The sequence below is a fragment of the Carettochelys insculpta genome, chromosome 20, assembly GCF_033958435.1.
Source record: "Carettochelys insculpta isolate YL-2023 chromosome 20, ASM3395843v1, whole genome shotgun sequence".
Classification (NCBI taxonomy): domain Eukaryota; kingdom Metazoa; phylum Chordata; order Testudines; family Carettochelyidae; genus Carettochelys; species Carettochelys insculpta.
The window spans coordinates 8,050,697-8,076,263 of NC_134156.1; the positions used below are offsets into that span (position 1 = coordinate 8,050,697).

At 47.0% G+C, this 25,567-nt stretch overlaps 2 protein-coding genes across 4 annotated transcripts in view; one reads left to right on the forward strand and one right to left on the reverse strand.

Annotated features, from left to right (window-relative positions):
• Positions 1–1,521: 1,521 nt before the first annotated feature.
• LOC142023369 (uncharacterized) overlaps positions 1,522–25,567 on the reverse strand; it is a 29,860-nt gene continuing 5,814 nt past the window's right edge. For 2 of the 3 annotated variants that reach the window (XM_075014164.1, XM_075014162.1), the window contains exons 2-16: positions 23,470–23,577; positions 23,157–23,232; positions 21,096–21,252; positions 20,698–20,743; positions 18,027–18,085; positions 17,878–17,913; positions 16,681–16,733; positions 15,837–15,969; positions 15,290–15,486; positions 13,735–13,780; positions 13,564–13,629; positions 11,968–12,027; positions 11,495–11,577; positions 10,991–11,085; positions 7,067–9,028 (exon numbers count right to left, since the gene is read on the reverse strand). In XM_075014164.1, the coding sequence (XP_074870265.1) occupies positions 8,994–9,028; positions 10,991–11,085; positions 11,495–11,577; positions 11,968–12,027; positions 13,564–13,629; positions 13,735–13,780; positions 15,290–15,486; positions 15,837–15,969; positions 16,681–16,733; positions 17,878–17,913; positions 18,027–18,085; positions 20,698–20,743; positions 21,096–21,252; positions 23,157–23,232; positions 23,470–23,545 (1,218 nt within the window). In that variant the 5' untranslated portion in view covers positions 23,546–23,577 and the 3' untranslated portion in view covers positions 7,067–8,993. Of the gene's footprint in view, positions 1,674–7,066; positions 9,029–10,990; positions 11,086–11,494; positions 11,578–11,967; positions 12,028–13,563; positions 13,630–13,734; positions 13,781–15,289; positions 15,487–15,836; positions 15,970–16,680; positions 16,734–17,877; positions 17,914–18,026; positions 18,086–20,697; positions 20,744–21,095; positions 21,253–23,156; positions 23,233–23,469; positions 23,578–25,567 lie in introns of those variants that run through there. The other variant, XM_075014163.1, reaches the window with a different exon arrangement.
• Positions 5,695–7,618, forward strand: H3-3B (H3.3 histone B). Its single transcript, XM_075014167.1, has 4 exons — positions 5,695–5,828; positions 6,410–6,546; positions 6,660–6,813; positions 6,917–7,618. The coding sequence occupies exons 2-4, from the start codon at positions 6,419–6,421 to the stop codon at positions 7,043–7,045; spliced, it is 411 nt and encodes a 136-aa protein (XP_074870268.1). The 5' UTR covers positions 5,695–5,828; positions 6,410–6,418; the 3' UTR covers positions 7,046–7,618.

Genomic DNA, 25,567 nt, shown 5'->3' on the forward strand with positions numbered 1-25,567 from the left:
TCTTATAATGTAACTATGTACTTATTTGGAAGAGTTGTACTACTTTAACTATATCAATATAGTGAAAGTGATATACAAATTTTGTACATAGACAAGGCCAAATAGATAAAGTCACAGTAAGAGATGAGCCTGTAAAAGGATGAAATTTTGGATTATGAAATACTACTCAATTCATAATAAAATTTTAATTATACACACGCTCCAATGAAGACTAACATGTTGGGTCATACACCTGCACATTCACTGATGCGATATGTGTCATCACATGCCAGCAATGCCCCTCTGCCACATACAGTGGACATACTAAACACTCTGTGCCAAAGGATGGATGTAAATCTGACTTCAGGAATCGGAATACACATAAACTTACGGAGAAACACTGTAACCTCCCTGGACATTCAATAAAGGGTTTAAAAGTAGCCATCCTTCTACAAAAAGAGTTTACCACAAGGTTACAGAGGGAGACATCTGAATTGGAATTCATTTGTAAATCTGACACTTTTAAATTGGGCTTTAACAGGGATCCCAATTATCTTATGCACTACAAGGGCAATTTCCCCACCTTTGATAGTCACAGCAATGGCACACATCCTACTTAACTTAATTTGCTTCCACTATTGGTCCTATTAGTGACAGGTGACTTTGTTTTTTCTCCTCATTCCTGCCCCGTTCCCATATAAACCCTGCATTCTAACTGTCCAAATCTGAGGAAGTGGGTTTTACCCAGGGAAGCTCATTAGCTAATAAATAAATTTGCTAGTCTTTAAGGTGCTACAGGACTGGTTATTGTATGTTGTGATGCTGTTTAACCAGGGGAATCCCAAACTTTTCATAATGCTCTTGTCTAGAAGATCTAGCCTCCCAATTATGGTGGCACTTAATCCCTGTAGTAGCTACATTTGTTTACAAAGTAATATTAGATGAACATGTAATCTGTTTGTATCTGTCTTTTAAAGGAAGTTAGTAGCTACAAACAAAGATTAAATCAATACAGGTTGGACTCTCATCTGGCACCCTCAGGACCTAACAGGTGCCAGACAAGAGAATTTCTTGGAGGTCGAGAGGTCAATATTGTCTAGCACGTTACATACACTTCTACTGCTTAATAGGCTCTTAGGACATTTAGGGGTAAATTACAGCTAAATAATAGCACAATAAATAGGACTGGTGGTTGTATACAAACTTTAGGAGACCAAGGGAAACTTGGCCACGTCCATGGTAAGTGGTCATCCAGCTAATTAAAATCATGCTGGATTATGTAGTTTGCTGGATGAGAGAGTTCCAGATTAGAGAGGTTCAACCTGTAGGATGTAAATAGTCAGCTTTGTGGACTGCCAGGAGTGGTTCTACACACCCACATTTGAAAATCATTAGCTTAAGCTTACAAACCGACTGACTTTTTTTAGATCAATTAGTCCTGGCACTATCTTGGTTTCCTCTGCTAATTCTCTTCACTATTCCAGAAAGGAAACCCCCATATACACGCTGAAGGAGAGGCAACAAAAACAAATTAGATTTTACCTGGTAAGTTTGCTTTGTCAGCACTTTGTGTTTTATTTATGCATGTCTGAGTACATAAATATATTGCTGGAATTTTGTATATGTGCCTTCCCCTCCTGTCTTGTTTTACTTGTGATTTCATTTTCAGTAATTGCTGAATAGCTCCTCAAGTCCTAAATCAGAACAAAAAGCTATAAAAGTATTTCAATAATTAGAAGCTTGGGCAATCATAATTATGGAATCAGAGGAAAAAAGTCAAAAGTTAGGACATACTAACTTTTTTTTAAATGAATCCTAACCACAGATTTATCTGCAGTATGAATAGTGTACCATCCAGTAAAAAACAAGCATTTGATTACCTTCATGCCCTGAGCAAAAGCCTGTATCTCTATTGTGTTGTACGCAGCAGCTAAATCTACGGATGCTGTTCCAGTGTTTAGACTCCCCTGGAAGCCAGACTTGATGTGACCAATAATGATGAGAACCTGATTGCAGCAACCTTGTCCCAATGTAAAGCCGGCCCGTTCCTTTTGCAGAATGACCTCAAAATATGGGTGAGATGGGGCAGTAATACCCTCTTGTGATGAAGTCCCTGTCTAACCTCCCCCCATCCTTGACTGACCCAAGAATTGTTCAGAGACTCATCTTTTAATGCCAATTCTCAATAATATATTCAAGTCCCTTCCACTATCACCAGTATAGTGCAACACAAAAGTCCAGTTTATCCCCATGAGAGCCCTGGGAAGACAAGGGAGCTCTTTTCTTTGGGATCAACTTCAGTCTGGGCAAAAACAACAAGTCCTGGGGTACCTTACAGACTAACAGATATTTTGGAGCATCAGCTTTTGTGAGCAAAGACCTGCTTCGTCTTGCCCATGAAAGCTTATGCTCCATAGTATCAAGTATGGGAGGGGTAGCCGTGTTAGTCTGGATCTGTAACGGCAATGAAGGGTCCTGTGGCACCTTATGGATACGTGTCTATAAGGTGCCACAGGACCCTTAATTGCTGCTCCAAAGTACGTGAGTCTATAAGGTGCCACAGGACTTCTTGTTTTTGCAGATACAGCCTAAAACTGCTACCCTCTCTGAATCTGGGCAAAGTGAGCCCTGTCCTCCCACCTAAAAGTTCTTCCCTGCCTTTTATAAATACTGTCATCTGATGGACCAATTAATTCCTTAATTCATCCTTCCCAATTGATCAGCACATTCCTCCCTATTTTCTCAGTCAGCCCTCACTGGAGAAACTGAGGCTACAGTGATCAGAGCACTGACTCATCTGTCAGGCTTACAGCTCTCTTATCGCTCAGCTATAATTTATGATCTTGAAAAGATGTGCCAATCATGCTCATCCCTGGAGGAATTTAGAATAAATGCCATTCTGGATAGCATCTTTGCCACTGTGTGTGGCCATAAGAGTCTTATTTATTTCTCCTCTAGTGTATCATAGAGCTTTCTTGGATGGTAAGAATGAGTTCCTTCTGAATCTTCTGTACTTTTGGGAGTGTGCAAAACCTGGTACAATGTCTATTTGACCATATTTTTCAGTTTGGAGGACATACAGATGTGATCAAGAATCAATATTAACCAGGCAGTTTTCAGTGTTTGGTTTATGGCCTGCATACAGTACTCTTGAAAACTCATCTATAGTCCATGTGAGGCAATTTTGAGCTTAATCCTGTTTGTCCTGATCAATTCCCATTGAAGTAAAGATTGCAGCTTTAGCCCCTTGGTTGTTTAAAATGTAATTAAGTGGTTTCATTTAATACAATATAAACCTTGAGATGGGCTTTCCTTAAGAATGTGGAAAAAAAGGTGTCTTCTTGAACAAAGGCGCAACTGATGAAAACCCCAATTTTTCCCACAGAGATCTACGTTATGTTAATGCTGTTGACAAAAAGAAAATGGAAATTTTTGAAATATGGTATTGGTGAAGAATTGCATATTACTAATCTGAACTTTGAAGAATTTTTTCCAGTTATGATGTATTCATATTTTTGCTCTCCAGTTTTGAAAATAAGTTGATACATTTGTAAACATTTGCGTGTGGAACATAGTGCTACAGGATGGCAATTGAAGTTTTGCATTCGTAAGAAGTGGAGAATGAGTGACTAGTAGGTGCCAGAACCTCAGTCTTGCAAATACTTAAAAATAAGCTTTATTTTACGCATATGAACTGGTGAATTCCTGGTCCAGCTGAAGTTAGTGATCAAACTCCTAAGTGGATCAAGATTGTACTAGAGCAGTGGTTCCTAACTTGGGGTCCATGGACCCCTGGGGGGTCTCTCGGGGGATACCCAGGGATGCATAAAAAAATAAAAATCATCACTGAAAATACATTTTAAATAAATTCAAAGTTAGTCAATTATTTTTAAATTAAAAATCTTCCATAATGTTATTAATTGCTGTCTGAAAATCCATGCTGTGGTTTCCTTTTTCATTTAATGAAATTTACATAGCAGCTAGAATTGGCCGCAATGAGGGGCTGTGAAGGGTTTGGAGGGGTGATTGTGGGTCCCCAAAACAGTTTGGGGAGGTGACTGGCGGTCTGCACTAGTTAAAAGGTTGGGAACTGCTGTACTAGAACCCTATTTTTTAAATACTTTTCCTGTCCTGCCACCACCCTGCAATACACACTTCCATCCATTCCTGCATGTTTTCTTACATTTTTATCCTGCTCTCAGCCACAAAAACCTTAGATCCCACATATCCTGGAAGAGAGCCAGATTTCCCCACCAAGTTACTAAAATAAAAAAGTCAGTTAATATATTAACAGAATTCAGTCAGTTTTTACTACTAAAAGAATAAAACGTATCTTCCTTAAAGGATGTAAAATACTGTTATACTAGATAACAAATCTGTATCCCTTATTTAAGTATTAAAATTTTTGAAGTGATTTCCCACAAATTACTGCAGTCTGTCTTTGTTTCCCACCCAATCCTTTACCCGGATCTTGTGGGATGGGCAGGATATCAATTCCGCTGGAGGACTCTGGATTGCACCTCTTGACTTGAGTGGGACTACTTGTGTGGTTAAAGTTACGTCCACATGTGTTTCTAGAACTGGGCCTAAATTTTTCTTATAGGGTAATAACCATAATAATAATAGAGCTATACACAACTATAAATCAGATTTGTTTGTATGGTTTTAGATACAATGAGGAACATTCATGTTGGAGAGATGAACAAAGACATATATTTAACTTTATTTTTAAGTATGCAAAGCTATGTATCTGTTCTATAAAAGATACCATAGAAAATGCTAATAATTCTGTGTATGAAACACATACAGGAAATCTTAAATGATATTAGTATGTGCATGAAAATCACTACCACACAAGGCCCCAATCCTGCAATACACTCCATGAGGCCCAATCGTTTAACTTTACACCTGATGTAGTCATGTAGGATCAAGGTCTTGGTACATAAATGTGTCGTAAAGTCAAATGTATGACATTACTGATTGTTTTGCTTTATTTTTAAACACATTTATCTACTCCGACTGTCCCCATTTAGAAAGAGCCATCCTTATTTTTTAGCCAAAAATTTATAATATTCCCTGTTGTCTTTAAACAACACATTTCAGTGGAATTAAAATACTTTAATTCGGAAACATCCCTAAGTTTGTCACAAATTTCAAATATTGGTACATACAGTATGAAAGACATTATATAGAAAATAAATTTTACTAATCGTTTTAAGCCTGAACAGTGCTTTGGAAAATGAATTTAATTAATTATTCAAAAACGAAAATTCAAAATGCATTTTTGTTAAGATACATTTGCTTGAGGGACTTCAGGAGCTGGTCTACAGACATTAATAAAGCCTACTGCTCCTACCAGCATGTTTCGCGAGCCCCTGTCCCCCAGCTGTCCTCCCAGCTGTGCTTAGGACGTTCACGCTCCCTGCCTTCCCATTGCCTTTCTATTGTGGAGCTTCGCAACAAAGGGTAGGATCCAAAGCGTATTCCTTCGTCCAATCAGAACAACAAACGCAGAGGTAGTTCTCATTGGGTCGTTCCTGCCTCCCAGTAGCCAATCGGCGTGTTACTTTAACAACCAATCAGCGGTGAGGCTGGCATCCAATCAGCGCTGAGAAAACGGAGCCCCACCTTTGTGTCCGGTGACGGCACGGCGCCGGCGGAAGCCCCAGCCAATGGGGAGGTGCGCCTTTTTCAGGTATTATGACGTCACCACGCAGCATGCCGTCCCCGATATAAAAAGCAAGTCCCCGGAGTGGGGAGGGTACAGAGAGGGGAATCCTGGGCTGCGGTGTGCTTCGTGCGCGGAGTGGATTATAGCGGCAGCAGGCGGAGGGACCCTTCTGTAGGCGGTGAGTGGCTGTTCCGCGCCGGACAGCGCTCGGCCTCTCTGAGGACAACAGGAGGCACCACCCACAGCCGCGGCCCCCACTGGCATCGGACGGGACGTGGGCCGGGCGGCGGAGCCGAGTCCGGGCGTCTTCGCCGGGACACCGCGACCCCTGTCTGGTGGCGGCCGCCCTCCTTGGCTTCCCCTGGTTCCTGCCACCACCCGGCCTCGCCGCCGCCTGGGGCTCGCCGGCCGCTGGCGGAGAGAGGCGGCCGTGACTCACCCCGCCCGCCGAGAAGGGCCACGCTGCGGAGCCGTGGTGACTCCTCCTCCTCCTCCCAGGGGAGGCTGCTGGCTGGCAGGCTGCCTGCCGCGCGGGGGAGGGGAGCCAGCCCACGGACATCTGCCTTGGACTGGCAGCCCCAGATCCCGCTTCCCCGTGGGGAGGAAGACGAGGGCGTGCGGGGGTCTGGCTGTCTCCCTGCCGGAGCGCCCAGCGTGCGTGGGGGGCGGGCAGGTGGGAGGCTGCAGGGTGGGGAAGGAAAGGTTGACTCGTGGGTAGGGACTTTCCTGTGTCATAGCCGCGTTTGCTCTTTCCGTCAGTGAGGGAAGATGGCCCGTACAAAGCAGACTGCCCGTAAATCCACTGGTGGCAAAGCTCCTCGCAAACAGCTGGCCACGAAGGCGGCTAGGAAAAGCGCTCCCTCTACTGGCGGAGTCAAGAAACCTCATCGCTACAGGTAAGGGAAAGAACCCGGCTGGTGCACTGACAGGGCTGCCGGAGAATACGCTGTCACCGGAGACGTGCATCTCGCGGTGGTACCCGTGGGCTGAAGTCTCTTCTTTCTTCCAGGCCCGGTACTGTGGCCCTTCGTGAGATTCGTCGTTATCAGAAGTCTACAGAGCTGCTGATTCGCAAGCTTCCCTTCCAGAGGTTGGTAAGGGAAATCGCCCAAGACTTCAAAACAGACTTGAGGTTCCAGAGTGCAGCCATTGGTGCTCTGCAGGTATTGTACTGCTGTTGAGCTACCTGCCTCTTTTATGATAACTGAGGGAGCAGGTGTTTTCTGAAGGCTGGTAACACGCTTTTCTTGCCTTTTTTAAAAACAGGAGGCTAGTGAAGCATATCTGGTGGGTCTGTTTGAAGACACAAATCTGTGCGCCATCCATGCCAAGAGAGTCACCATCATGCCCAAAGACATCCAGCTGGCTCGCAGGATACGGGGGGAGAGAGCTTAAGTGAAAGCAATTTTTATGGTGTTTTGTAGTAAATTCTGTAAAATACTTTGGTTTTAATTTGTGACTTTTTTTTGTAAGAAATTGTTTATAATATGTTGCATTTGTACTTAAGTCATTCCATCTTTCACTCAGGATGAATGCTAAAAGTGACTGTTCACATAAACCTTAGTGATATGAGCCTTGTTGCTCAAGGGTGGCAAGTTGCTAATATGCAGAAGGGATGGGTGATCTTTCTCGCTTCTCATGCATGTTTCTGTATGTTAATGACTTGTTGGGTAGCTAAAATTGTAAGGTACTAGAATTGATATAAATGTGTACAGGGTCCTTTTGCAATAAAACTGGTTATGACTTGATCCAAGTGTTTAACCATTGGGGCTGTTAAGTCTGACCATACATCACTGTGATAAAATGTGGACTTTCAGAGGGTGAAACTACCAAGTCTTAACCACAGTGTAACTTACAGTTTCCTAAAAACGTAAACCTGGCAGCTATAGAATACACTATGTGCATTTATAATAGCTATTTTATATATTGTAGTGTCAACATTTTTAAATTAAATGTTTTACATTCACACATGAGGTGTCCTGTTGTTTGGTGTCCATAGAGTTAAAGAGCAAGCTGGACAAAATCTAAGGGACTGTTAATACTTTGCCTAGTAAGGGCAATTACTTGAGCATGTCCTACTTTGATGTAGAAATGAGCTCCAATGGGGAAAACTTGAGCATTTTGTCCTTGAGCTGCTTTGAAGGTTAGGGGTGTTAAGTAGCAAGTGGCCTTTTCCAGAACTGCTAGGTCTTAACACCTTAGATCACAGCCCTATGGTGTTAGGTTTTTTTGTTCTAAAGGAGGTAGGCCTTAACATACTCACCTTTAAGGAACAGTGTGATATGTCTTCCTCCTACAGTCAAAGCATAAGCTTCAGGAACAGCTGTCAGAGGGCTTTAATAGTTTGAATTAATGACTACTAAGCTATGGTGTTAAGTCACTTCAAAGTGCCTTCTCATTTTTAAGGGAGGGAATAGTAAGGTGCCTAATTTAGGAGACAAGTATTGGAGGGGTAGCTGTGTTAGTGTGGATCTGTAACAGCAACAAAGGGTCCTGTGGGACCTTATAGACTAACAGAAAAGTTTTGAGCATGTGCTTTCATGAGCACAGCCTCACTTCTTCAGATGCACATAACTTAGGAGAAGCCTCCATCTGACAGCCTATGAAATTTTAGGTGCTCTTGAAAATGTCAGCCTTTCTTCATTAGGCAGGTGGGAGCAAGCTGTCTAAGGGAATGCACTCTCTTCACCATCCCTGTGTTTACCAGAAGCAGGAAAAGCTTTGCTCATAAAAGGGCTATACAGAGTTTGAAGGGATTGGCTTAGGAAATATTTCCTTGGGTTTAAAAGGGAAAAAAAAAAAAGTTAGCCTTTCTTGAGGGCTGGTCATAGTGACAGCCATAACTTTACTCCCACTGAGAAACAAACTGGTCTTAATTCCAGTAATTGACACTGCAATTACTATTTTGTTTTTTTTTCCCCCTGGGAGGAGGGTGTCACTGTCTTCCTAAATGTAGAGTTGATACAAGTACTTTATCAGTCAGGCATATAAAAATTGACACTAGGAACAGCTAAAGTATTCCTATCTTGATTTATTCCACATAAATGTGAAAGCTTTCAGTGAAACTCCATTTGGAAGCTTGTTTGAGGGAGACAGTGGGCAGTAAATTAGTGGTTTCCAGACTAAGTTGTTCAGCAGTGGATGCATTTGAAACACTAAATTACAACAGCTTAAAAATAAAATCCTAAATTGAGTTCATGTTACAGGTGGAGACAGTCTCTTAATCCATTATCAGGATCTCAATAGCAGAACACTGGATGGAATTATCAGCAGGGCTCCAACTGTGGGTCACTGGAGGGCTTAGAGGATGCTCAGCGATAGAGCCACTCACTCCCCTTTCTCATCAGACAAACCATTCAGTATGTTTAAATCCAGCAGCTGAGGGAACAAGTATGTTACCATTATACAAACTCAAGTTTTAAGGGTGGCACCAGCCCCCTCTAAACTGTTGAGTTAGGGACAGAATGCCACAGTAATAACCCCTTTATAAATACATAGAAAATCTTCCATTTTTCTCAAGTCTTGGATACTCTGAATAGCATCAAAATAAGTGCCCAACTACTATGTAATACAACATTCTTGTACATGCATCAAATTATGTAAGTCACTTGAAAATTAAAAGCAGAGAGTTGAGCAAACCAGAAATGAGGATTTTATTATGAAGGGTGGTCCAGTGGTGAGGACACCAGGATTTTGGAAATCCAGGTTCAATCTGCTCTAGTAGACTTCCTGTGGGTGAGTACCCAAGCCTCTACTTTAGTTCCCTCCTCTCCTGTAAAATGGCAATAAGTGCACTGCCCTTGATCAGATGCTAGATAGATACCTGGAGGTGCTACACAGGGAAGAAAAAGACCTGCAGCACTGAGTCTCAGAGCCCTGGCCAGCCAGCCTGAACTCACCACTCCAATGCTAAAAACAAAACCAGCTATAGGCAATCTAGGCAAGTGAGTGGGGCACAGGGGTGTCCCTCCATCTCAGTGGGCTGCACAGCTGTCGATTAACAGGTAACAAGAAGTCCTGTGGCACCTTATAGGCTAACATTTTGGAGCATAAGCTTTTGTGGGCAAAGACCCGCTTCATCAGATGAAGCGGGTCTTTGCCCATGAAAGCTTATGCTCCAAAATATGTTAGTCTATAAGGTGCCATGGGACTTGTTGTTCTCCAAGATACAGACTAACATGGCTACCTCTCTGATACTAATCTGGGTAGTTTGCTAATTGCACTCCTGTGTATCTGGAGTTTGGGGCTTATGCCAACAACAGCAGCACTTTGATCAAATACAGAGGGAGAACACAGCTCTCACAATGTTGCATACAATTCACACACACCTCAGTTCACCTGCCCTTGCTTTGTGTGTTCATTTAGGAATACTGGTAGGAAAAAACCAGCAGAATCTGGAAGCTCTGCACATGAGCAGCAGTAAACAAGAAGTCTCAGGGCCACACACACACAACCCTCATCAGCCACATATGGCTTTTGGGCTGCAAATTACCCAGCACTGGTGTAAAATGTTCAGGTTGGAGACCCAGACTCCAAGACTTGGCGCCTGCCAGCTCCAGCCCGAACATCTACACTTACTTCTAAGCCCCACATTACAAGGCCAAATCAATTGAAACAAGCTCCGAGAGTCACTGCTGCACTTTGTGCTTTTTCTACCTTTTAATACCTGGGTAAATAAAACCCAAGGCATGTAAGCAATGAACTTCCCACAGCTTGATTTAGTCCTACTTGGAGTTAGTATTGTATTTAAAAAGATACTCCTCCATTGGTTGAGTGGAGATACTGAAACTGGCATATTTCTACCCGCTACTACCTTAAACAAGCTGGGTATATGACAGATAATTTAACCACAATATTCTAGGAATCATTAGAATAGTTCATTTTACCTACTTATGCGAAGTAGACATCACAAATAGAAATGAAAGTAAAAAGTTACTTGTGGTTTATAATTCTACCCCATGCCTTATGCTTTTTCAGCCCACCTGTTCTCACCGGGGACAGTTTCTAAAACACCAAACTTCACACACAGATACAGCTCATTAGATCTTGTCATTAGAGCAGTTTAACTGAGAGGGTGTTTTCCAGAGAAGAATTACTTCACAATCTCAGACCTCAATTCAGGAAAACATTAAAGCGTACATGTGGCTTTAACTTATGGACAATATTGATCAACTTCAGTAGCAAGTAAGCACAAGCTTTTAAAGATCACATAAAATTCCATTTTACCTGCATGGATACCTCACACACTACTTACACATGTCAGGATATGGTGGCACACAAAGAATTTCCATCTTTTTACTCTTAATTTATATTTTAAAACAGTAAAATATTTAAACTTACCAATTCGCTTGATAATTTCTTCACATTCTTGCTCAGAATTTGATTCAAACACCAGACAGTCAAAGGTACTATGTTCAGGGGTCCCTGGTGAAACCCTGAATAAGAAACTTCCTATCAATAGGCAAAAATAAATCCAGTAATTCATAAAGGGGGCTAAAATGATCTCCAGGTACAGGAAGCACAATAGAGGGCCCTCATCAACAGCTGGTGCACCTGCGCCTGTTTCCAGTCAAGTAACAGCAAGGCTGGTGGTCCATGTACAAGTACAGCAATGGTACACATCTATTGAACCCTACACTGATAGCCCCGTTTCATTTATTGACTGTGGCACATGAAGGCAAGCGTGCCAAATCCATTCTCCAAAAGAATATACAGAATATACAGATTTCCTACCACTAACTTATATGGCAGTGGTTTAAGATGTTACATGAAAATGTGATTGATAAGTCTGTGATCCCAAATACTGGGCCACTCGACTAGGTTTATCTCACAATCAACACTTACGCAACACAGAAGGCAAAATGATTGTTGCTATCTAGACGGCGACCCACACAGGAGATCTCTGGATAGGGGTACTGGAACAGAACCTACAGCATGACAGTCAAGAGAGAAAACAAGCAGTCCTGTAGCACCTTTGAGTCAAGAGAGATACTGGGTTAGCAACAAAGCTGACAGTTCAGGATTCGCTCTCTAGAACCTGCTGTTTGTCCACTGAATTGGTATTACATGAATTGCAGCAAAGGGAAATTCTTTTCCCATGTTAAATGAAGTCAGAGCTGCTGTGCCATGCATGAGAGAGAGACGAAATAGTTTCCCTGCTTTGCCACCACTGTGTACACACAAAGCTCAATGCACTCTACAAGCTAAAAAAACTACAAATGCAACATCTAAGAGAAATGAGAAAAAACAAATCCGGGTATTAAAACATCACTAACGTGTCGGAATGTTTCAGCTACACTCGAGGACATCTCTCTCACCTTGGAAGAGGTTTTCTCTTGTATGAGGACTTCAGTTTCTTTCACGTCAAATAAAACCTCCTGAATAAACAAAACAAAACAAAACAATCAACTTTTTAGATTTATTTTAGAGGAAAAAAAACACAGCAAGAGTGTCCTTAACCGGAAGTGATGTAAATTATTCGGAAGCACAGTTTTTCAGAAAGCCTCCCACTGGTGGCAAAATCCACACATCACAACAACAGGTTGGTGCAGCAAGTTACTGAATTTACTTTTCAGCTTATCAGATTTTGGTTCAAATTCAGTGTGCTCAGGAATAAAAATAACCATGGTGATAATCTCTGTTTAACCCCTGGTGGTGATCTGACACGACACGACTAAATTGCCACATAATTTAGTTTGCTTATTCCACCTGAGTAGAGAGCCACTAAAGGATGGGGAGCCAGGACAGAATATTTCAGGTCAAGACAGGCAGAAGAGTGAGTGGAGAAGGAGTTATGCAATACTCATGTTCTCTCCCATTGAGCTCACAGGACCCTATTCACTGTTCCCCTCCACACTGTGCAGTTCATACTGGGTATTAATCACTGCCACGCTAGGTACAGTAATGTTTTAAACCTACTTCACAAATACCCACACAAGGTTTGAGGCAATAGTAAGTCAGGCCCAAAAATACAGACAGACAACTGACCGAGAATTTAAATCCTCAGATTCTCTATTTTAAAGGCTTTTCTGGTTGCGAAGCTCCTTTGATTAATCAGATCTCTCCTGGTGGATTACTGAATACACAGCCCTGCTAGTTCAAGCTGGAGCTAGAGTATGCAAACAGCTCTGGCAGAAACAGGACCTTCCTGTTTCTCTTACTGAGGTGTGGCGATAACTTCAAACTCCTAGCTCTGCCAGCTTTAATGGGCCTGTATTCATAGCACACACCCACCAAGCTTGAATGACTGAAGAGCAATTGTAAACACAGCTGGGGCTGAGTCTCATTTAGACTACGTCCCTCTGTTTTTGCCAGCCACATCATCCCCCACACATGCTCCAACCCAAATCCCTCTGTTCTGTGCCTGCTCAGCTGACAACCATAGAATTACTCACCAGCACTTCTACAACGTGGACACTGCACTTTACAACCGGCCAGTAGGCCAGACAAAAACCAAAAATGCCACCCTGTGGAGTTTCCGTACAAACAGACAGGCACAGATCCAGGACAAGAATATTTAAGGTGGCCTGAAGAAGACAACTGTGTGCCTTTATTGTCCTCCTTCCTGAGCTCTAAGAGAGGCCTGGCTGTTTTTAACAGGAAAGGGTTCTGCTTGTATTGTCTCCTTAAATCTGATCAGAAGTGACTGGACTTGTCTTCCCAGGGTTTCCTGATGTGCACTGTGTCTATTCTCTGACTACGCCACAATCCCAGGCCCCCAGTTCTGGAAAGCCCTGAAGGCTGGTCAGAAAGGTGAAGAGCTAGAGAGTCTGCAGAACGCCCGTCTTAGTCTTTGATGTGCTGTCCTTGTACTTTGCAGGTCCTCAGGAGCAGAGACCCTTCTGCCACACACACACCCCCTGATGCCAGGTCACCGGTCTATTTTTCCTGCGAGGTCACAGCTAGGTACTCACCTTTGGGCACTGGTGCTGCTCTAGCACTGTGGGTATGCCTTGGTCCAGCACCTCTTTGCCACCATACTGAAAACAGATTGGGAGGCAATGAAATCACGAGCATGTTAAATGAAAGTCAGTGGAAACAAGACACCTTCCCCGCCCTCCAGCCCATCAGAATCACAACCCTACCTGTCCTACATTGGCCTGGCCCAGGTACCGCAGGTTGTACAGCAGCCTGAGGAGAAAGAGAGGGAATGAAGCCAGGGAGTCCATGCACTGCCCCCTAAGGGGTTGCCTGGCTCTGGGGGAAGAGCACAGAGACAAATTTATTTTATCTATCTATCTAGAGATGACAGACATGTTGCATGTTATATTTTTATCTGTGTGTGGCTCTTTGCATTCTATCCACTTGCCTCTTAAGGGGGAGGCTGTGGTACAGCTTAAAGCATGCGCTACACCCACTTGCCCTCATAACGGCATGACTCGGGCAGCTGGATGGTTGAAAGTCTAGATCAGTGTTTCTCAACCGTTCTTATGAAGGGTCCCTTCAAACAAAAAAAAAAAAAAAAAAAAAAATTTACAAGTTCCTCCAGACTTTTCTCACGCACCCTTAAGGCGGCAGTGGCCAATTTGCGGGGCTCTGAGCCATTAAACGTGGCTCCTCCTCAGAGCCACGCGCCGGAAGCAGTGGGAGAAGCGTTTGGAGGCAACGGCGGCAGCAGCCCCAGTGAGTTACCAGCATCGAGTTAGAGCAAGAGGGGGCGAGGAAGGGCATTGAGTTACAGCGGGCAGGGCTGAGGGTGCCTGGATCTGGCGGACGGGTGGGGGATTGTGTTAGATTGGAGGAGTGGGGCTGCCTGGCTCTGGGGGAGGGCATTGAGACACATTTATTTTTCTCTCTCTCTATACAGGTGACCAACAGGTAAAAAATATAACACACAACACGTAGGTCTTTGCACTCTGTCCACTTGCCTTAGTCCCTAACAGGTTGGCTACCCCTGCCTTAAGGGTATATGTCCCACTGGTTGGGAAACATGGTCTTAAAGTATCCTTAGGTCTTGAAACAAGTGCCAGACAACCTGTCCAGATTACTGTACCCTTTGCAGGAGTCAGACTGGTTTTGCAAATCACCACATTACACCTCCCTTAGAAACTACTTACAAACACATGCAAAAATAAATATCACAGAAGACGACTGCTGAAAACTTGCTGACTTTCTACCATCTTATCCAATAAATGAAATGGAATAGAAATATTGTACTTACATTTCAGCATGAGACATATGAAGCAGTAGAAACAGTCATTGTCTGAATGAATGTTTAGATTGTACTGACTTTACTAGTCTTTTTATATAGCCTGTTGCAGAACTAGGCAAATATCCAGATGAGTTGATGTACCCCCCAGAAGACCTCGGTGTACTCCCAAGGGTGCACGTACCCCTGGCTGAGAAACTGATCTAGACGAAGCTCAGTACCGGAGCCAAGCTTTAGGATTTCCACAGTGCTAGGTGTGGAGCGTGCATTTGGGCATAAACACCCAGCCTCCAACCCACACTGGGCAGCTGAGCATTGCACCAGAGCACACGCTGCAGCGAAACCCCCGCCCAGCCTCCCATATGTAAGAGACTCTCCGCCCTTCCCCCTCCTAGCTTGGCTTCGTTTCAGGGCCGACTCCAGGTTGGGCACATGGGATCATTTCACCCCTAGCAACCCAAGGCACATGCCTCTGGTCTGTCCAGCCCTACCTGCCCCCCTGCAGGCACCGCTCCTCCTTCTCCTCTCTGTGCTTGTGCTCATGTTGGAGCTGGAAGCTGGGGAGCTTCTCCCGCAGCACTTTCAGGTACGGCAGCAGCGGCTTGTACGTCCCTCCGTCACGCCACTTCCAGCGGATCAGGCAGAAGCTCAGTGGCTTGCCTTTCAGCTTCTGCAACACAGCCCCAGCCTGAAGGCAAGGCGAGAACCGGGGCACTCACTGAGGGCAGGGGGACTTGGCTCACCCCAGGCCAACACCTCCCTCATTTCTGTGGCGCGGCTGCGTGTTAACATCAGAACAACCCGGCTTGGCCACACCCTTGGGATCTGTGCACAAGCTGCTCACCACAGCTCCTCCCCTTCCTGCTCCCAGAGCTTGGGAAACCTGTTCTGTACCCATCCCACCACCAGACACCTCACCCGCCCACCCACCCTGCCCAGACCAGCGAGGTGTTCACTTCCAACAGGATCTCAGGGGAGGGGCAGCACATCAGCCCCTGAAGGCAGGCGTTAGCCTGGCCACGGGTGCTTCCACCCCACCTGGCCGTTGCGTGCATTCCTCAGGGAAAAACCATTGATCTCATCGATGACATCTCCAGCCAGCACCACCTCGTCCACCTCGGCCTGGCTCTCAGGAAGCACCTCGATGACGAAGATCCGGCCGTCCAAGTATCTGAGGGCAGGTCCAAGACACAGTTCAGCCAGAAGGACCAGCTGAAAACATCTCTAGTGGCTGGAGAGGCCAGAGTCCTCAGGCTAACACAGCTCTACATCCCCTGGCCCAAACAGCCCGTGTAGCTGCGCAGGCCCAATGCTGTTTTTCTCTGTTTTTGTACTGAAAACTTCTCATAGAATCATAGGGCTGGAAGGGACCTCAGAAGGTCATCAAGTCCAGCCCCCTGCCCAGAGCAGGATTGACCCCATCTAAACCCCAGCCAGGGCTTTGTCAAGCTGGGATTTAAAAACCTTTAGGGATGGAGGTTCCACCACCTCTGTGGGTAACACATCCAGTGCTTCACCATCCTCCTGGGGAAATAGTTTTTCCTAATATCCAACCTACACCTCCTCCCTCTGTAACTTGAGACCATTGCTCCTTATTCTGCCATCGTCACTACTGAGAACAGCCTCTCTCCATCCTCTTTAGAGCCCCTTCTTCAGGAAGTTGAAGGCTGCAATCAAATCAGCCCTCACTCTTCTCTTCTGCCAACTAAGGAAGCCCAAATCCCTCAGCTGCTCCCTGCAGGTCATGTGCTCCTAGGTCAACTTCTCATGTTTCAAGTCCATCAATCATAGCAGCACCCTAATCTCTCCCATGGGCCCACTGCAATACGGCCAGGGGGATGCCATGCAGCAGCAGAAGGGAGGAAGAAAGCTGGCCTCTTACCGCAGCACCATCCCCAGTTCTCTGCAAGGTACGGTCTCATAGGTCATGCGCACCTGGAACACAGCATTGGTCAGTGCAGCCTCCAGCTATGGCTCCAGGTAGCACAAAGATTCCCCCTCCAGCTCCTTTCAACCTTGCCAAAAAGGAGGCCACTTTGCTCCCACTTCATGTTTGTGCCATTTACACTTGGGGGGGGGGGGGGGGTTGCTCTGAGAGATACCAGACTGAGACCTCTGGAGTCGGAGGTCATCCACTTATCCACAGAAAAGGTGCAGCAGCAGCGAGTGCCAGCCCAAATGCAGAAGCCCACCGCCATGTCTTTCCAGAGTCTGCTCAACGCCCACCTACAGGCTCTGCTAGTTTTTGGCACAAAGGACACTCTCTGATCACGGTTGGCCCCAAATTTAAGCTTTGCAAGAAAAAAAAAAAATTTAAAAATGAAAAACAAACATTTCTAGGGTCCTGAAAATCCAGTGCAAAGAGGGAGGGGATAATTTCTTTTAAAAGTTAATACCTCCCTGTAGGTTTGCAACCTCCTAGCACACACACAAAACAGAGAGAGAGAGCCGTGCTAGTCTATACACTATCAAAACAAACAGCCGTCAAGGAGCACTTTAAAGACTAGCAAAATAATTTATTAGGTGAGCTTTCGTGGGACAGACCCACTTGAAGTGGGTCTGTCCCACGAAAGCTCACCTAATAAATTATTTTGCTAGTCTTTAAAGTGCTCCTTGACGGCTGTTTGTTCTAAAAATGAGCCTGAATGAAGCTGATTGGCCTATTTTCATTATCTAACCCCAGAGAAATAAGTGCAAGCTGTATGATGCAAGAACAGTAGTAACAACAACAGGAAGGAAATGAGATTTTAAAAATTCCTCCAATTCCAGATAACTGGGGTGTTGTAACTTAACCCTAGTCTGTCAACACTGACTTACCTCTTACGCTTCACACTGCATTGACTTGGATGCAGCTATGCCAATTTGCACCAGCTGAACAGCCAGTCCAATAACTTTTTAGTTTAACCTGAACCACAGCATCGGTCAGTACAGCCCCCAGCAACGGCTAACCCTAACCCTTTCGAAGTCTACCAATGCGCTGGGTTTATTATTCACAGAGTAAGCCAGGGGCCACCCAGCAGATGGAAGGAGGAAGCAAAAATTTTTGGATCCCACCTCAGAGGGAGAAGAAGCGTCTTACCGGCAGCAGCCAACTTTCATCCAGGAAACTGGCATTCTGCAGACAAAGCACACCACAGCAACTGCTGTCAGGGAAGGCGACCAAGACCTCGGCACACCGAGTTGTACTAGAGACCCAAAGCTGCGGCCCAGCTCAGTTTGTCACCATACCTGCAGATCCAGGGAGAAATTCATCTCTGACACCACCAGCATCAGGGAGAGGAACGGTTCTGTAAGAGGGGGGACCAACAGCCAACATTACAGCCGGACTCCTCACCGGCAGCACCCTGGGCTCAAGCCCGCTGACGGGAATTCCAGACCCAGGGCAGCACAATCCATGAGCCCCTTTGTCCACCCCACATCAGCCCCCAGGCAAAACCCGAGCACAACGCTGCGCTCAGAGGAGCCCCTGGTCAGCCACTACCCCATCCCCCACCTGCCTGAAGGTGGTTCTACTCTCTGCCCCCCAGAAGCCCTGTGCCAAGCTCCGCTCCTCTCCCCTCTGCCACCTCCCCAGCCCAGCTTCGCCCCCAGCTCCTCTGGGGCCTGCTCAGCCCCTTCCTCTCTTTGCCTCTCCAGCAAACTCCCCACCCAACTCTGCCCCGAGGGGTCCCGTGCCCAGCTCAGCCCCTTCCCCTCTGCCCCCCACCCCCAGCCCCCCTCTGCCCAGCTCTGCCTCCCCAGTGTCACTGTGCCTAGCTTGGGCCCTTGCTCTCTCTGCCCCCCAGACCACTTTCCCCCCACCCCAGTGGTCCTGTGCCCCCCCCGGTTGGCTTCTTTCTTCCAGCACTCCTCTGCCACCAGCACTTTGCTCTTTTCCCTTCCCAGCCCTGTTTCTCTGCCCTCTCAGCCCTCCCCACTCACTCACACCACTACAACCTCCCAGCCCCTCCTGCCCTGCAGCTCCTCGGATCCCAGCTCCAGGGCTCCCCACAGTCCTACCGTGCAGCTACAGCAACGCTATTTAAAAGGGCCTGGGATGTGGGCAGAGCCACAGCGGCGGCCCTGGGTCCCCTGAAGTCCACTGGGCCCAATGCACAAACATTTGCCCCATTCTACACCCAAAGGGTACTTTCCATTTCGCCACTGCCTCGTATCCAAGGATCTCAAAGCACTTTACAAACCTCAGTGGATTAAACCTCATGTCAGCCTGTGAAACAGGCATTATCATGCCCCTTTTAAAGAAGGGAAAAGCACAGAGTGACTTGGCCCTGGAGGCCAGCCAGTTCAGGCTTAGGGCCTAAGGTTACACAGCAAGGTCGTGACAGAGCCGGGAGAAGAATCAAGGTCTTTGCAGACCTCTGCTGTAGGAGCGCATGCTAGGTCACGCGGTCACAGAACTCTGACCAAACCCGCACAGCAAACTAACCAACCTCGGTGCACGAAATCGAGTTCTGCTACAGAAGAACAGCTGGTGGAGAAGCACGCCCGACAGGGGAAGGATGCCTCCATGGGCACACTGGCCTGTGGACACCAAGGGATCTGCCAGATGGCTAGTAGGGCTTTTACACCTTCACTTCTGGCAAGCTGGCTTTCCCCCATCCTGCTCCTGGCCAGGCCCAGGCCTCTAAGACCTTGTTAATGCCAGTGTGGTTTTGTTTTTGCAAGAAAGCCCTTCAGAGCCCTATCAATAGCATACCTCTCTGCACGGCTACTGCCGATGGAAGGGCACAACTGAGGCACCTCTCTGCACGGCTACTGCCCCCAAAACTTAGTCCAGACACCCATCTAGAGTACAAATAGAGATGGGCCTCAATGCAAAGGCCACTGAGTTCAGTGAGTGTCCTTCCACTGGAGTTCAACGGGCTTTGACTCCTAGAAACTCCCCCTAGCAGGTAACCTCTTCCACTTCTGTGTTTTTATCTCCAGACTCTCTTTCCTCTCCAAGGCAAAAGCTGCAATCATATTAGCAGCCCAAAGTGATTTAAGAACCACTAGGGGTTTGAAGCCAGTGGAACATCTCTTGTTTGGATCTAAAACTCCCTCCAGCATTTGTAGACCAGGTATCACAGCCCAGTACCAGGGCAGAGAAGCAAAGCTACCATCCATTTAATTTTCTAAGCAAAAAGAAGTGGCCGAAGTAAGAGGCCTCAGTGCTGGAAGGTTTAGGAGACATTTAAGATTCAGTTGGACTCAGTCGCAAGGTTGCAATAGGGACCTGAAATGGGAATGACTTGTACCTGGAGCGCTTCTTTAAGTACAATGCAAAAGACTGATTTATTTAATAGGTAACGTACGGTGTATCCTCACTATGCAGAAGATCGACTTGGTCAGGGTCCATCTTCCAGGGCTCAATTTTGCATGCCTAGTGGGGACGTGTGAAATTGAACCATCTGGGGTCGACAGTCGGCCCCCGTATTCCTCAATATCGTGAGAAGTAAGGGAGGTAAATGGGAGAGTTTCTCCCACTGACCTCCCTCTGCGAGGACAGCCAGGAAAGTCAATTGCATGTAAGTCAATTCCAGATACGCAATTCCTGTAGCTAGACTTGCGCACCTATGACCAACTTTAAATGTCAAGTGTAGACCTGGATCCAGCAGCCTAAGCCCCCCTGATCCTGACTGTAATTAATAAGCTCGTTCAATTTCTTGAAAGGGTCCCATCACAGTGTCTCTATTCAGGTGAAATTCCTAAGGAGTGAATGAATAAGTAGTGAAGGTATAATAAAACCTGGAACTCCAAACAAACAGGAGGTTTTTCAGGATACAGCACTGTGGATCCCGGCTTTCAGTCACCTTCACTACATGAATGGGGACTAAATGTTTTTAGATCAACATCTCAGCCAGTTGTGTGCTTTTTTCAAAGTGCCATTACTGAATTTTGGAGGAAGTCTCAACCTTACCCATGAAATCTTCATTTCCCACCACTGAGATCAGAGGATCGTAACACTGAAATTAAAACATTTAAAAAACAAAAACACACACACACACAGATACACACGATTTAGTTGAATGCCAAGAATCAAGCAACACGGCCACAAAACCATCTCAAATTCTACACTTTACACTGCGTCTGTGGTACACAGAGATGAAGGAACCCAAAGAAGTTCTGGAAGGTGACACCAGACCTAGGGAACTCCAGAGAGACTGGGGGGTTCTTCCTCTTTTTGGCCAGGCTGTTCATACAAGAAATCAACCTTTCTCCTTAGGCCCAAGATTTGGGTCACTTGTTAGTTTAGCCCAAACTGGTTCCCAACTGCCCCTCGTCATAGAGAGATTTCATGCTAAAACCTCCTCCTACCTCCAGGAGCTTTGGGGCCCGAGCCAGCTGTTGAATGGTGGTAGCTAGTAACTTCTGATTTAAAGCTAGGCGCAGGAAGTACCGCCCTCGGCCCTGTGCTGTCAGCACCTTCTCACAGGAACTGGCTTTCTCTATCATGATTGACAAGGGGGTCACCCTGTAAAGATGAAAAATTAAGAGGTGCTAGAAGTTACCCGCTACTTCTTTCAGCTTTGATGCCTGGAAACATTTAAAACATCTGCAGGCGATGACCCATTCCCAGGCTCCGGTCATCTGCCACAGGAGTCACTCGTAATTGGTATTCTCTCACGAGAGCAAGTAGTTGTGCCAGTTTCTGTAGTGCTACTAGTTGCCGTTCAGGGAAACTGCAGCTGTATTCCTCCTCAAGGGTCCTGCCAGGGTACCCACTCTCAGGTTTCCTGCTCTCCGGCTGTCACCTTTCTTAGGTGGAGATATGCCTCGCTCCCGTCTCACTGGGGTGTTTCCAAGTTGCATTGCTCCCTGCTCATACTATGAATTGACTTGCAAAGTCAATCTGCTTTCTTTCCCTACAGAGATGGCACACACTGTAAGTCCTGCCATTATCAAAGTATAGGTTGAACCTCTCTAATCTGGCACTCTCACGACCTGATCGGTGCTGGAAGAGAGAATTTGCTGGACCATGGGAGGTCAATATTGTATACCAGCAGTACCAACACTTCCACTGCTCACTGGGCTCTTAGAAGACATTTAGAGGGTAATTACAGCTAAATAACAGCACAGAACATGGAGAGCCAGGCTGTAAACAAACTTTATGGGACCACAGGAAACCTGGCCACACTCAAGGTAAATGGTCATTCTGCTAACGAACATCATGCCAGATTACGGAGGTTGCCAGACGAGAGCGCTGCGGATTAGAGAAGCTCAACCTGGACCACACGTTTCTCCCTATGCAGGACTGCTAACGGCAGTTCCGGGCCTCTGGAGCAGAGCAGTCAGTGGGCCCCCATGCACGCCCAAGCCGTGCCCATGCAGACATAGGCCGCCTGACAATTGGGCAGTGCTGCCTCTGTGAGGGAGCAGGGATGCAGGGTGCAGGCTCTAGGCTAGGGCAGGGGCTTGGGTGCAGGCTCTGTGAAGGAGTCGGATGCTAGTGCCACACCGGGCAGGAGGTGGGAAGTGTGGTACAGGTTCTGTATGGGGTTTGGGTGCTGGCACTAGGCTGCGGCTGGGGGTTGGAGTGCAGGAGGGCGATTCTTACCTCAGGCAGGTCCTGAAAGCCAACCAGCACATCCCTCTGCCAGCAGCTCCCAGGCAGGGGCAGCCAGGGAGTCTCCACCCACTGCTGCCCACGGGCCCTGCCTCTGCAGCTCCCGTTGGCCACAGTTCCCAGCCAATGGGGACTGCAGAATCAGTGCTTGGGCTGGAGGCAGCACCCAGAGACCCCCTCCCAGGAGCCACAGGGATGATGCTGGTTGCTTCCGGAAATGATGTGGAGTGAAGGCAAGCAGGAAGCCTCCCTTAGCCCCGCTGCAGCCCCTGGGCAATTCGCCCTCAGGGGTAGGCCTGTCCTTATAAAAGCTATTGTGTTCCTAAGGCAGGAACGCTCCATTAGAAACAATAGAAGAACTTCCACACATGCTAATAAGCTTAGCAGAGATCACTGCCACCCTAATGGGGGGCTCTGGCAGGAGCAGTCCTTTAAAAGCCTTCGCAAGGGATTTCAAATTCATCACAGATTCAGCCTTCTGGGGGCCTCAGCAGCCCCTGTCCTTCCAACCCTCGGGGTTCTCCGTGGATCGGGGTCCTATCCACCGGCTGCATCAGGAAGAAGGCCTTGAGGCAGTTTAAAACAAGGCTATTTATCCCCAAATCCTCTCTTTGTGAGTTAGGCCCTGGAGAATCCACTTTTAACTGTATACATGCACCTGTCCAGGGGGTGGCTTCAAAGGGCAGTTCACAGAGGAACTGTAGCATCGTTGTCCTGGTACGGAGTTCCAGCCATTCACATATATACCAACCCATTTTTCATGCCATAGACCCAAAATTTGTCCAGAATCCCGTTATGCAAAGGCCACTCACCCACTGCAGGTATCCTGCTGAGGAAGCTGCTCTAACCAGTGCCAATAATCTCGCCTCTTGAAGCCCAACACTGGTTCTGAAGGAGAAAGAAGAGGATCTCCTTGAGACAGGCCTGGAGACAGGTAACCAAGAGCCTGTTTCCCTTGGAGAGACTGGAAAGGCCATCGCTGTTTCCGCATGGGGCCGCCCCGCCACCAACACACGATTCCCCAGGGAGTTCTGGGGCTCCCTGGGCTCTGCTCATTCTTACCGACAGCACCATCTGCCCCCGGGCCTTCCCTGCCGCATGCACAGAGCAGAAGTGACCACTCACGTTTAATTCCCTTGCGAAGGATCGTTTCCAGGATCTCGCAGAAGGGGGCGAGGTGTGGGGAGGCGTCCGTACACATACTGCTCCCCTCCTTGAGGCTGAGGATGCACACTGTAAGAGAGCGGGAGGCAAAGCGCTGAGGGAGCCTGTTCGCATCATCGGCTCACGGGACTGGACAAGCTGGTGTTTTAACCAGGGCTACGGCAGCAGCTCCCGGGTAACTCTGCAGGCAGTCAGCTACCAGCAGGCTGTTCCGTTTGGCTGGAAGGACCACGAGCAGACCAAGCTCAAGTCACTTGGCCAAACCATGTGCTCAGCCCCCAGAGACAGAAGGTCAATGTTAAATACCAGGAGGGAAACAAACTCCCTCCTTGCTTCAGGCCTGGCGCACAACAGGTACTTGGGTCTGAGGAAAGAACACAGGGCTGGGCTTCAGCACTGCCCGAGTTTAATTCCAGCTCTATCAACAGGTCGCTCAGAGACTTTGAGCAAGTCACAACCCTGGGAATTACCTACGCAAGAGGAAGGCAGCACCATTTCCTCGGCCTGGGGAGAGGGTTAGAGAACGTCTATAAAGCACATGGAAGAGATGGAGCATTCACAGCCTTTGCTATGTAGCATGCGCAACGGGGCCAGGACTGAACTGTGTCAAGAGCCCTCAACTCTCCCCGACGGTCAGAGACTTTTGAGAACGCCTGATACTGGCAGAACTGGGCACAAAAGCGAGCAGCCCTCCCCTTCTACCCAAGAGGAAGGTGGGGATTTCAGCCACTCAGCTGGAAGTTGCAGTTGTCCCCTTTCCACCCACTGATGGGTCAGCCCCATTACCGACTGGAGCACAACATATAAAAGAAAGTGGCTTAGAACATGTCCCAGGGAACAGGGGAATCTCTGATCACTGCCTGGGACAGGACACAACTGCCCTGCTGATTAGTTTTACTTCCTCTACTGGGCTCCTGCCACGTTGCCTGGTTTCTCTGAAACCAGCAGTGTTTCCCTATTTCCTAGTACACTGCAAGAAACCACCAGGTGCCAACAGAGCTTGAGCCCGACAGTCTCACTTTGTGACCACAAACTGCACTTTTGCAACAGAGGCCAAGGCAGGACAACTCAAAGCCTCAGCTCCTTACGGACTCTTCTCAGCAGCAGCAGTTTCCCAAGCTGTAGCAGAAGCACCTCCTTTCTGAAGCTGTAACCCCTCTGGCTCCATACTCCGAGTCATTCTCCACTCCCAGTTGCTCAGGCCAGCTTTTGCATGGGCTCTGCAAAGCACCACGTGGACCACTGGTGGTGTATAAACAGTAACGGGCTAGCGAACAGCGGCTGCAAACCGAGGACGTTGCAAAGGGAGGCGCTGGCTGCGGGTTACTTCTGGCAGTCGCCAGTGCTCCAAACCTGTTTGCAACCCACCCGCTGTAGAAATGAGGAACCATGGTACTGCCCTGGCTTCCAGTGATGGGGATTCACCCCCCAAAAGATGGAGGAGGAGAAGTTGCGTTCCCCCAAGGTTGGGAAGTTTGCAGTCACCAGCCCCAGGAGGAAATGTAGGATAGTTGTGTAGGTTAAAAAAAAATGGAGACTGGTCAAAATGAGGGGGAGAGCATGGGCCATTATAGGACGAACAACAGAGAGACAAGGGGAGACAGAGCAGAAATTAAATCAGTATCTTAGCTGTCTGCACCCTAATACAAGAGGTTCAGGGAATAAAGAGGTTGAGCTAGAAATGCAGATGAATTACAACAACTATGACATAGGTGGCATCACACGCTGATGGGACAATGACTGGACTATTGGTATGGAAGGGGAAAGCCAGCTCAGGAAAGACAGGGGTGAGGGGGGAAAAAAGGAGGTGTTGCCTTGTATGTATAAAAAACATGTATGGACTGAGGTTGAGGTGGAGCTAAGAGACAGATCTGTTGAAAGTCTCCATGTAGAGATAGAGGGATGAAATCAAGGGTGATGTCACAGGAGAGGTTTCTTACAGACCACCTAACCCGAAGAAGAGACAGAGGAGGCTTTTTTAAAGAACTAACAAAACCATCCAAAGCAGGACTAGCAGCACTGGGGAGAATAATATCTGCAACATACCCACAGAAAACAC

What these genes read in the sequence shown, in the direction of transcription:
- H3-3B (XM_075014167.1), top strand. Translation starts at nt 6,419, where the DNA reads ATGGCCCGTACAAAGCAGACTGCCCGTAAATCCACTGGTGGCAAAGCT. An exon ending in AAGAAACCTCATCGCTACAG is followed by an intron (nt 6,547 to 6,659) that starts GTAAGGGAAAGA and finishes TCTTTCTTCCAG; the next exon opens with GCCCGGTACTGTGGCCCTTC. An exon ending in CAGCCATTGGTGCTCTGCAG is followed by an intron (nt 6,814 to 6,916) that starts GTATTGTACTGC and finishes TTTTAAAAACAG; the next exon opens with GAGGCTAGTGAAGCATATCT.